This window comes from Diprion similis, chromosome 1, assembly GCF_021155765.1.
Source record: "Diprion similis isolate iyDipSimi1 chromosome 1, iyDipSimi1.1, whole genome shotgun sequence".
Taxonomy (NCBI): domain Eukaryota; kingdom Metazoa; phylum Arthropoda; class Insecta; order Hymenoptera; family Diprionidae; genus Diprion; species Diprion similis.
In genome coordinates this window covers 3,846,019-3,859,130 of record NC_060105.1, presented here as the reverse complement: position 1 = coordinate 3,859,130, position 13,112 = coordinate 3,846,019, and the positions used below count along the sequence as shown (strand labels likewise).

General features: G+C 36.1%; 2 protein-coding genes across 2 annotated transcripts; one reads left to right on the top strand and one right to left on the bottom strand.

Moving 5' to 3' along the window:
* Window positions 1-12: 12 nt before the first annotated feature.
* LOC124407043 (motile sperm domain-containing protein 1-like) lies at window positions 13-2,477 on the top strand. The gene is made up of 6 exons (XM_046882847.1): window positions 13-176; window positions 544-723; window positions 866-1,029; window positions 1,114-1,273; window positions 1,392-1,535; window positions 1,605-2,477. The coding sequence occupies exons 2-6, from the start codon at window positions 576-578 to the stop codon at window positions 1,634-1,636; spliced, it is 648 nt and encodes a 215-aa protein (XP_046738803.1). The 5' UTR covers window positions 13-176; window positions 544-575; the 3' UTR covers window positions 1,637-2,477.
* Window positions 2,478-4,710: 2,233 nt separating this feature from the next.
* LOC124405425 (eukaryotic translation initiation factor 4E type 2) lies at window positions 4,711-6,996 on the bottom strand. Its single transcript, XM_046880304.1, has 6 exons — window positions 6,858-6,996; window positions 6,421-6,496; window positions 6,083-6,325; window positions 5,755-5,907; window positions 5,519-5,655; window positions 4,711-5,433 (listed from the first exon to the last, which is right to left on the bottom strand). Exons 1-6 carry the CDS (start codon window positions 6,875-6,877, stop codon window positions 5,397-5,399), a joined length of 666 nt encoding a protein of 221 aa, XP_046736260.1. The 5' UTR covers window positions 6,878-6,996; the 3' UTR covers window positions 4,711-5,396.
* Window positions 6,997-13,112: the final 6,116 nt, after the last annotated feature.

Here is a 13,112-nt window from a genome sequence, read left to right as displayed (position 1 = left end):
CTACACACGGACAGACGTGGATTACAAGTGTATTGACTAGTCAACGACAAACATCACAACTCACAATAGAAAATGCAGATCCTTACCTACGTTGCTGATAATTAGGTATTCAAATTTGAGTTTGTGAATAAACTGTTGTGGATTTAGACAGTCAGATTACCGTGGCTAAAACGAGGGTAAGTTTTCTTGGACTTAATTTCAGATTAATGGTCTTACATGACCGAATAGTGTTTTCGCCTTTATGTACCAGAAGGTTGTTGTTATTGTTCCTCTATCGCGACTTCAAAAAAATCCATATTATTGTCACCATGAAGCCGTCCGATATTTCATCTCCAATGACTTGTGCTTTATGAATTCTAATCGATGCCACGTATCGAGAAATCAATTCTGTCCTGCACGAAGACTATTCTTCCCAAACATAACCTAACGCTCTCTTTGTCATCACTTCAGTCTTGTTTTGATGCACAATAACGAAATCACGGAAATATTTGATTCTACAGAATTGCACACTTTAACTTAATAAAAATTATAACAGCCCCACAGGTGCATGGAATCGTTTGAACATATAAAAAACAATGCAACCACCACCGATAGCAGTAACATCTGGAAAAGTGCCAGTTTTCGTCTTTCCACAAAGCATTACGTTTTACCTGGGTGATCAGTCGACTCATAAACAAGTCCTCACCCTATACAACCCTTATGATATACCGATCAAATTCAAAGGTATTTATGTACTCGTTATTTTATGCATTACTTAGTAAAAATGAATTTTCACAGTGAAATAGAATTTACCAACCAAAATCAGATATTGCATTGCATAGTTAATTGAAATATTAAGTATCAGCTGCACAATTATTTGTTTCAGTGCTGAGCACGGCGCCTAATAAATACAAGGTTGTTGATCCCGAAGGAATAATCAAAGCCCATTGCTTTGTTGACATAGTTGTCAGGCACACAGCTCTCACAATAGCGAACTGTAATGTGGTCGATAAGTTTAGAATAAAAATGCAGGAACATCCAACAAAGCAGGTAATAATTCACAAAAACATTTTCGTTCTTATTTTAAAAATGATAATTTTGGATTAAGAGCTGTCGAATTTTTGCTTTGTTCAGGGAATAGGTAAACGTGATGTGGAAGCAAGACTTTTAAGTGGAACACACGAATCTACTGAGAGAAGTAACCTGGAACAGGAAATGTTTCAACACCTACCAACTAACGAAGGAAAGCAGCAAATTTCATACGCGCTTACAGCTCAAAATAAACAAACTGATAGTTAGTATAAAAATTGTGTTTATAATGATATTTGGGTTTTCAACTACTCTATTTTGTTTCAGAAAAAAGTATCTCTGCCCATTGCTAAGGGTTCTAATTTATTGTGTTTATGATTTAGGAGGGACAAACTATGTGGCGTTAGTAGCTGGCATTGTTTGCATAGCGGCGCTTCTTTTGCCTACCGAAGGAGAGCGCACTCCTAGAATTCCTGACTATCTACATCTCTCCGTTAACTTCAAGCTCATATTTTCATTTGTATTAGGTGAGTTGATTTAAAGATGTGCCAGTTACAAATTAACAAATTTACTAAAAAAAATGTTTTCAATTTCAGGTATGGTCACGATAATTGTATTGAGGCTATAACGTGATGTTTTAAAAATATTTTTACTAACAAACTTTACACACTATCAGAGAAAAAGCTAATTTATTACATGCACAATTAATTTAAGATCTTTTAAATCAGTCATCGTGATCAATTTATCCTGATTTTATTGCTTTTTAATTGAATTTTTTTTTCCTATCTAGTTTTTATCGCGTATACCTGACACTAGTCTGTAATAAAACTTAAGTTTTTCCAATAAGTTCGTGCAGCTGTCGATATTTATTCTTATGTATTATACATATCGCGTGAAGCACTATACATATATTTTTTTATTGCACATAATGAAATTGATTCTTATTTCGTATGATTTCCAATAACTATCACCACCTGATTTTTCATTTATGTTCTTGTTGTTTCCGAATCAATTTGCACATGTATGTACCAAGACTGTTTATCAATTCAGACATAATCTAACGATTAAAGTAATTAAGTATGCATTTTACTTTTATTTCATTTTGTTTCTTGTGCGAAAAACAACATGCACCATATTATCAGTGAGAAATATTGCATTCGGTATGAAAAATTTTTAGTGACGAGTGGGAGTTGGGATAAGGTTTTAAAATAATGGTCCATTTCCCTGTAATATTTTCTATGGTCAAGACAATTATTTTACAACTAGTGTGGCAGCGGTAATGGACATACACGTAATTTTAAATTTAGAAAAGTATAAGTGTGTTCTGATAGTATGAAATTGTGGGATAATAAGAAATAAGTTTTCTTCCAAAATAATTGTTCGTACTATTACGAACGGTTAGACGTAAAAGTATACGTCAGCATGTAAAACTTTGTAAGTGATGGAACCAACAATTGTTATTATTACACAAATGTCTGAGTCTCATTTATTACGCATCGTAACGATAAAAAATACCATTCAAAATTTCAACTAACTCCTTGGTTAAATCGTATCGCACCATTTCCCCAGTATATTGCAACATTCTTTGACCTATTAATCGTTTCATCATTGGGTGATCTTCAATTCACTTTGTGCCTCAGGCACCAATCGATTATCTCTCAGGTCTACAATAATTATTCCTTGACTTCAAAAAAACTAATCTCTAAAATTTTCGTGTTTCGTGTATTTTTAATATCGTGAAGCAGCTTGGCACTTCTGACGTTATGAATTATTCGAATTTCGTCAAAGATCCGTTGACGGATGACTACTGGAAGTCGGAGCTGGGATGAACTTACCGGTATTCCGGTTCATAGGTATAGTATCGGAAACACCAGCACTTTCAGAAAGTCCAAGAAGACGCGTACAGGAATAACTGCAAATAACATACCATTATTCAAATCGAGTTGGCCGATTGAAATACGGATTTTAAGAAAGCCCAATCTGTATCATCATCGTCTATCACGACAACTTAAAGGTCGAAAAAATGAATAATACACTATCGCAAAATATAACTGAAAGACACTAAAAAACTGTGGGGACGTTATTAGAAAATCTTGGCTTTCCAACAGTTTTTGAGTGTTGAAAAACTCTTCGGAGGAAAACTGTTCTTTCCTCTACAGTGAGTTCTGACGCGTTGTATAATATAGCATACACGCATCAAATATGTCCAGTGGATAAAACAAGAAGATTTCCCAAAGACGAAATGTTAGTAAACATGAGCATCGGTGCTGTTTCCAAGTTATTGGACACAGTGATTCAGGAATATGAATCCGGCGACAACTCTACTTTTTATCGCGTGAGACATGAGATAATGGAATATTTAAGCCTGGGTATACCCAGGAAGAGCATTCGAAGACTCAGTATAATAACATTCGAAATTGATGATTATTTTTTTGACTAATGATTTTTTTCTTCTTTACAGTTTAGTTGCTCAAACAAAACTTGAGTATGATAATTTTGTTCACAAAATCTTTCATTTTAATATAATCACTATAAAAGTATGATATTAAAAGTACAAGAAAAAAAAAAACGAGAAATAAAGAAAGAAAATGATTTATAAAAGGTTCACAAAGATAATCGTTTAGTAGACAAAGTACAGAGTGAATTGAGCATTATCACAAACGTTCTGCCATCTAGTTAGTGAATGTACGTTACAATATAAAAAAATTAAGTACTTTAAGTTAATTTCATGAGTGAAGTTTTGGTTCCTTTTTTTTCACAATTCTCTTATATTTTGTGGACATGCATGCTATGCGTTAGATTACATAGTAAATATTTGTACTATTTTTCATTTTTGTGTGACTACTCTGTAATCTCTTTCGACAATGCTAGCATGCACATATGTTAATACTTAAAGCGGTAGGAATAAAGGATGACGGTTTAAAACTAGGGGGAGTAAATTATTTTGAGAAATCCGGCAGAGGAAAATTTTCAAAAATTTATATTATACATTTACAGAGAGGTAAACAGAACAATGCTATATTTCTTTTTTTTCTATACAATGAACAATAAATAAAAATTGTTTGCTTTCGTCTGTTTATCTATGTAGTAGATGCATTCTGTTGCATTGGTTGATTCATGTTCATATATTCACACAAGTAAGTTAGCTTTTGAAATTGTTTTTTACATGCCGCTATTATATTTAACATGAAATGAGGCAGACAATTCTTGTCCACTTTTTCGAAAAACGGAAAATGTGCTTTGTAGGGCGTGATTAATAACATTAATTGCAATTAAAACCATTTACAAAATCATCATGGTGACATTCAGTTAGAGAAAAAATGAAATAAAAATTCTTTTACACATCGGTTTTTATTACAAAAAATGAGGGGGAAAACGTATAATACAGGTATGTACCAATCGAATAATAAACATTTGCTTGATCTTCGAAAATCTTTAAAACATCATCTTAATAATAATAGCTGGACATTATAATACCATATATACGTAGCTTGCGCGATACTGACCACCTTGACTTTGCATTTTTTACTTGAGAAGCGGTCGGAAATCAGCAACCTGACGATATATTATTCCTTAGAGTAAGAAATAGTCATCGTATTAATGTCATCTAATTATTATTTGCCACTTCATATAAATGATAAATATGATACACACTATTGAACAATCAAAGCCATAATAAATGTACATTTAATATTCTCTATCATTAACGCGGAAGTTCAGTTCAATAGTACTTAACAATACAGTAAAGAATACTAACTACAATGACTTAAGCTCCATAGCATGTGGACCTTCTTAACTAAATCGAATCAGCAAGTGATTTAGAATGTTGAGTATTATGATTAAAATTATCGAAGGATATTAAGTGAGAAAATTTAGTAGTAAAAATTGGAAAGAATTTTTTCTCAAATTTTCGCAGATAGTGGAAAACATTACACTTGACAGATGTGGTGATTGCTTGAAATGTGTAAAATTCGATTGATTGTAAATCTTAAAGTAAATTGTCGTATAAAAATATAATCCCATTGCGTACTCAATAAACAGATTCAATAAATTGATAGGTAATAATCGTACCTCTTGGCATAATATTTTTTTGCAACAGACTGTTTTACGCCGCTGGCATTGCTCAGTTTACAGATGAAAAGTCAGCTGTCGGAGAAACAGGGTACCTAGATGGATTGTAGAAAAAACTGCTAAATATTACAATTGCTTTTCTTTGTACTCCAGAACTTTTCTCTAGTCGTAGCTTGAGATCATCGTCGCAGGTGGACATAGTAGAACTAACCGCAATTATATGCATTTAGAAAATGTTTTAATTTCAAGGCTTTTGCATATCACGCCCCACTATAGCACAATAATCTTTAACAAACGACAAGTTAGGATATCGTCAGTCAGTGATGTTGGTGTTGCGGTATCATATTAAGGTACCTGAAATTTTTTTAAAAATAATTGAGTAAACGCATAGCATGAAAATCAGTGGAATAATTTACCGTTAAAATACCAAAACATTTACTTGAGGCTATCGTTGTGAGTCTTATATTCCATAGAGGCACTGGCGGGAAGATATAACACACGCCTCAACGTATCTCTAATCCTGGCTGTAGTTGCAGCATCCGATGCAGTTTTGTTCCACACGCAGATTATATCTTCCTGGAAAAAAAAAAAGAAACGAAATGGTAAGTAGTATGAATAACATTTCATTGCGTGCAAATTTGTTTTTTAACAAGTGTTGAAATACTAATGCCTCACCTGAAATCGTATTGATACGACTGCGCCACATATTTCCTCGCCAACCATAAATTGCTCACCTAACATTGCCATCACAAGATTTTCCCAGCAGCGCGAAACTAAACCTTTTCTTAACCTCACAATCCACTTTCCTCCTCTTTGATTAGCTTCGTCCTTTGAGAAAAACAGATAATTATTCATCGGCTCCTTCGCATTGGTTTGTGCAAAAACGGCAAAGATTTTCTTAATCTGAGGTTTGATTTCACTAAGTTTTAAGACGTTCAATTGAATTATTCCACATTTCGTCATTTTCAACATTTTCCAAGCTTTCTCGAGGACTTATACGAACCTCCCACATCGGTTTAATTCCAGCTTTGAATAAATGGAAATCTGTGTGTGTAGTGAGTTCCGAAGGTCTGACTAAGTGGCTGTAGAGGCCCCAAAATTGTTCTACACTAGCAAACCTTCCAACTAGCTTTAAATTCTGGTCATAACTTTGGATATTTGTTTGTTTCCCAGGGTTCCGTCTGCTGTACCAGAGGCAATACGCGTACTGGAGTTTGTGCTCGTTTGGACTTATCTCTATGGGAGGCTGTAACAATAGTTGAGTTAAGTAATTGGAAAAAACATAACTGCGAGTACGATGATTGTTACTAAGGTATGACTTTCATTCCCAAAACTGAATACCAATGTGTCTTTTTCAGCTCGCTGATTATCTCTGGACTGCGAATCGTCATCACCGCTGTCGTCGCTTGTCTTCAAGCTGGAAGAATAACACGCGGCCAATTAGTGTGTCTTGTTACTCGATTTATCCTTAAAAAGTTGTCACATTAGAATTATTCAAATGTGTGGATAAATTGTTACAGCCTGAGCGGTATATTTGTACAGCAGAAAGGATTTTAGAAGCGACAATTGAGTTCAGCTTGTTTGCCCGTCTTCCGAATTTAGAAGGATTTATGAAAAATAGGTCGTAATATTTTTTTGGAAAACTATCACATGATAACTGCGAAGGACGGTGATCTTCGGTTAGAATTGAAGACACAAAACATAACCCCTGGTTTGCATATGGTTATGGGATTGGGGAATACACATATAACGATGATCAGTACGGTTATCCTACTTACGCGTCAAATTTGTTGGACATGGTTAGAGTGGTGGTATAAATATATATATAATATGATTAAAATACTATAAACAATACGCTTAAACACGTATGATTAAAAATATAAAAGCTTCTTGTATCACTTCTCTTTATATATTTTTATTTTCGTATATTGGCAGCAGTTTCATTCGATCTGCAATATAGGTATTTACTGCAGGTGGCTGAGGCTAACTTTTTCATTCATTTACAACATGTTGGATGCCCTGTAGCTCGCATTTCAAATCCATATTCTTATATTATATCATAAAGCTTTATTCTGGGTATGTAGAACATATATCTTTTCTCTTATAGCTATGATCTCTGTGTATTATCGTGCGCGATATGCAAAATTGAATAATTTTAAAAGACGAACGTCAGAACTAAACGGGATCTTTAAATCCATGCGATTCACTCGTTATGCTTTATTATTAGGATCAGCTGTGCGGGTTCGGCGTTTCGGCATCTGCAGAAGGTAAATCCGTTCCGGAATCAATAATTTAATGATTTTAATTGTGGAATTATATACGAGTAGGACGCGAAGATTCGCAGCCAAATTGGCAGTAAACCGTTAAGATCATGCCGTTTTGATTGCTCCTCAATTGTCCATTGTTTATAATGTAATAATAGCAAAAATCCCGTCAAAACCCGTTGACAAGATGTTGATTATATAAACGTATATTAGCATTTTCAGTAAAAAATATGAGAAGATAGTTCTGATCTATCGTATTCAATACAGTATATTTATAATAATGAAACGAACAAATATGTAACAATATTTTCCGTCCCCATATCGGAAGCTGTAACTTTCTTTTGGGTAACCGATATTCTATTGAGGAAAATCGGAATTGTGTAAAAACGAACATCATTGTCGATATGAGTGATTGAAATATTTAAATATTGGTTGTTTCTGTCGTCAAAATTATTATATGGAAGTGATGCTATCATTATATTGCCTATGCCGTGGCAAGATGGCTTGTAAAAGTCCTTCATCTTGAACCCAACCCATATATTATTTAATTTGATGCCGGTAATTCCTGAGCGTCTGGTTAATCGCATACTGATGAAAGAATCGAGTGTAGTACATGCTTAACAAATACCTAACAAATGAAAAAATCGTGAAATTTTTCGGGACATTACCGCAACAAATATCATCGCGTAAAATATTTGAGTAGATCAGAATCACCTGCCAATAATTTTGAACACGATCCCTAAAACATATGTTCTTTCAATTCCCGATTCCAATGGTGACATGAATACAGTAGCGTTCTCTGACGTAAAATATGTTTTTGGAAAGAGTTATCAAGGCGCCTGGATGATAAATGCACCCACGGTTGATATAAAATCCTTACATCCAAATACGACTATCTACAAATCTACATTCACGTACATATAGTGGTGTATAGATGAGTAACCGGCAATATTATGTTATTAGCTCCAGTCCTATGTTTATACATTGACAAAAGAGAAGGTTATTGTTTGTTTTTTTTTCACATTTCCCCTTTAGCTTTAAGCTGTTTTTCATGCGCAGTAAACAGAGCAGAATGCTCTCATTGGCTGCTTGCGAAGTACGTGTGAACGGCGTCAGGAGGGGGGGGGGGGGGGGGGGGGGGGGAGATCAGAGCATTTTTGCTGCTGCTACATTCGGTTGTTCGCTGTACGTAAAAAAACAGCCTCGTTCATATTTTATTTGGTCGGAAGTCGCCAGAAAATTTCAGTCGACGCCTGATACCGCGTGAAACGGCAATTTTTCTACCATTTAACCGCGTTGGGCGCAGCTCGCATGGCGTTTCCGACCGGTTGAGACTTGTTTCCGAGCGTAGCGCGGCGTCAGTCGCTTCCGAGCAGCCGTGACGAGAAGACGCAAGCCGCTTTAGTCGAGAATTCGCCATGTACAGTCTATATGTATTCGGGACATGGCCAAGCGCCGATACCTTATGGTCAAAAAAAGGCTGTGTAACGTTTTTCGATCAGTGTTTTTCCAAGAAGCTCACTTTTATCAGTGTACGAACGGCATGCAGCGTATGGACCATTACAGAATGGTTTTACTGAAATAAAAACAGCCGGGGACAGCAAAGGTGAGTTTAGTGTTTAAAATTTTCAATCTGTGTGCAACTTCAGCTTCTAGCAATTTCGATTCTCGACTCTCCGCGTCGCGTGTCGTTTGTTATTGTTTGCGCGGCTGATTCTCGGTAAGTGCGTAGTTGCAATTGTTTTCTAGCTTTACTCGGTCCGTTTAGGCAGTCATGCTACAACATAAAAAGTGTGAATGACCTTGGAATCGAGTATAATTATTATCCTGCATAATCATAATCGTTTTGTGATGAGAAAATGCCTTGATAAGTGCTGATTCTCGGATAAAACAGGCCCTGCCGAAGGTGACCTCCGTGCGAGTTGTTTCTCGGATGTTTGTTCGCGGATCGCGTCTCTCACGTGAACACACGTTTGTGGAATGAAAATTTTATTGCGTCGTTGATTTTGGCGTCGTTTCTTATGAAAGAAAAAACTGTGAGCGATTGCATGTGTCTCCGAATTTCTTTCTGGAGATCGATCGCTAGCGGGATCCTCGATTTCGTAATCCTTTATTACATTTAGCAAAAGTTAACGCATCAATGGCGTTACTAATTCGTTTCGAAATTTCGAGTAAACCTAAATCGTCAACTGTTACTGCTTCCTCGTACAGATTATGTGTTGGACAAATATGGTGAATTTTTAATGCTGTTCAAATCGTTATTACAGTTACATTAAGTACTAATAAAATATTTTTTTGTCTTACCTGATTGCAGAAAGAAACTGCAGCAACGTTGATTGGCGTTAGCAACATATAGCACCTAGATTGAAAGGCCTCGTCAATAAATCTTGTAAGACATCACTCGGTAGCGGAACTGATGAATTTATTACATATTAACAACAGGTATAAAACAATCCCAATCATTTTTCACCGATTATTTGTAATGGGTGTTGAATTAAATCAGATATTATTAATATGTTACGGTTTTGTTCTTCCCCTGGTTACAGAATTGAACAACTGCAAGAATGAACGAAGTTAGCAAGTATCCGCATTGAGTGACCCTGGTAATATACGTTGGAAAACAAAATGCAGAAGTTGAAAAGCTCGCAAATTTGTGGAAGACTAGAAAGCAGGTACAAGTTTGAAATCATTCTTGATTATACTTCTGGGCTACTTTCAATCGGAGAAATTTATCAGCTAGCTAAAATTGATTAGTATTCTAGTATTCTTCTTAGTCATATTTACAAAAAATAACGGTAATTTTTTAACGTTTGTATATTAATTTTACAAGACAAATACTAATAAAATGTTTTCTTATTTCTGGCCTGTTAACAGGAGCACACTATATTGCAGCACTATCGACCACATTCAGAGATGATCCAAATGGCGTAATCCAATCAATAGATCTCCGACAGCACAATAAAAATTAAATCACCCGCTATGCAGTGAATAAAACTAAAAGGTACACATTCGATATGATTTTTAATTACTGTGTCCCTTTTGATCGTACATGATTTTAGCTGCTCAGTAATTTTATGCATTTATTCAATATATTCTCTTCTTATTTTATTAGCCTGTTATTATTTTATTATATTCTCATTGCAGTGTGAAAAGTGTGAAAAGTGTGAAAAGTGTGAAAAGTGTGTGACCACCGTACATCCTGAGAAGCCACGAGGACTACTACACATACATCTAAAGTATGGAGCAACCCGGAGGAGGTAAGAAAACTTATTTCAATTATTGTTTAAAATTCAACGTACTGCATTTGAAACCTAATTTTTGTCAACGTGTAACATGCGGCACACAAATATGGAAGTAGACAACAGTAATAATAGAAAATCTAGTCTGCTGAATTAATTCAAGCTTCCTTTTTCATTTTTTCCAGAGTTAAGCAGAGACATCCGAGTAACTTCTCCATTACTCAGCAACGTTGGTGAGTTTGCATGTGTTTAGGTTACGGGTATTAATTCCCTGGGACTCCTTTGTCACGTGGCGTGGCGGTAAAAATTGTTGTACAAATCTTCGATTTCTTAGCTGCATGGATAGGCTCATTCGCGATCTCAACGGTGCTTGAATTATTCAGTCAATGAATTTCGTTTTCTTTTTCTTTCTTATCAGACTTGACCTATTTTACCACAGTTACTCAAAGTTAAAAATTTTGCACGTTGCTGAAAGTGGAATGAGCATCGCGACAGGTTACCATCACTTACTCAACATTCGCGAAAACAGATTGTGTTTAGTTACAGATTATATAATTACAATGATGTCGTTTAAGTGATGGATAAACCTGAGGTTTAAACATATTCCAATGATTGTTTAATTGATGACGTTTCAAAGTCTGGCATAACGTAACGTAATCAGCTTGCATGATATATCTTGAATCTTGAATTTCAATTTTTTAATGCCCAGCAACTATAGAACAACCACAGACTTAGCTCGCTTAGAAAAATGCTGATAAGCATACAGGATGTTTTTAATCCATTTTACAAAAGGTTGATGTACCGATAGTCCGCCAGCAATGTTTAAAATAATACTCTCGCTGACTATGGTACAAAAACGTTTTGCTCCCCACAGGTAATGAAAAAGTAAGTCACGGTGACCACGGCGCAAATGAGGATGAATGATGTGTGTTGGAAAAAATGGAGAATCGTTTAGAGCGAATATAGGTAATCGGGTAGGTAGGTGGTCGTTGTGGGATCCGTCGCAGGGTTTGATGTGGATGTGCGTGTGAATTTCTTTAAAACATTTCTGTTGGGTGGTTCCGTTGGGAATCAGGCGAGGGTAGGAAGGTCGCGATGCACCGCGATGTTATTAACTTTTGTAATCCACAGCGTCAAATGATCACAGTGATTTTCATCCAGAAACACATGCAAGACCGGATATAAAAGTTTCCGAACTATTTATTAGTAAACTTTCAAATTTAACGAGGTTCAATTTCCCATTTCTTGTTACTTTGCTACCATTTTTCAATCCTCATTGAATTCAATTATTTAGACATTATCTATAATTACTTCATTCAATTGATCTCTGTGATCGTCTGACTGGGCAAAACGCATCTCTGGACCATCTATCGCGTTCCGTGGTACGCTAGATGGGGAGAGATGCTGAGCTCGAAGACTTCGTGTCGAAGAGGACCGCCGACCGTCACGCCACACAATAATGCATGCCCTCCAACCTCCCTCCCGGACTTGACTCGCATCTCGGAACAACAATTCGCATCGCAATGTGTCGGATTCAAAAAGACGCAGATGCGAATTGGTTTTCTACAGAATTTTGCGACAAGTCCTAGACATTTAAGATTTTTTTACGGATTAATCTGCCGCGCCTTTTTGCGCGTAGATTAATCACGGGAATCAGACGCGTCATTTGCGCGACGATTCATAATCAAGGTGGCGATAGACCGGGAAAACCGGGGATTTTCGGGGAGTTTCGTTTATCGGGAAAAGTCGGGGAATTATTATGGATCCTAAAGTAATACGGACAGTTTTTACAAATCTTTTTCAATCTTTAGCTATGCTTCGTAAATTCAGTTGAGCTAACTTTCGGAAATGGTATCGCGTTCGATTTCTAATTATTCTTGTGAAACGAAGCAATACTATGTGTTTTTTACATTCAAATTTATATATTCAAGTTGCACAACTTCTGGAACTTTTAGTCATAAAAACTGCCCAACATTGCCTAATATTTATGGGAATCTGGGAGGGAATTCTGTAGTTTTTGACGGAAAGATTCAGGGAATTTTCTTTGGGTAAAATTGACGCCATCCTGCGCTTGATCGAGTGATCGAGTGGTCCAGTGATCGAGTGATCGAGTGCTCGAGTGATCCAGTGATCGGGAGATCGAGTGATCCAGGGATCCTGTGACCGAGAGTTCGAGAGGTCGATGGGTCGAGTGATTTAGTCCGGGAGGTAACGACATATTTCATTACACCATTTCCGTAGGCTTCGTTTTTTTGTACTAGTTATCCGTGTATCACAAAACAGTAATGTACACGCCTTAAAAACGCACCGCTACGACGGGGGGTTGCAGGAGGGTTACAATTTACAGCAGGAAATTGACTAAATAATGTATAGCCGCATATGCGAAACTTATCGAAGGGATTAATTGAAATATAAGAAGCCTCGAAAATATCGTCTTCTGCCTAAATTCCACGACGAAATTCTATTTCCGCCGACATAAGTAAGGGTGAAAAAATATTTTCAATATTCATGCCTGCGGGGATAAAATTGT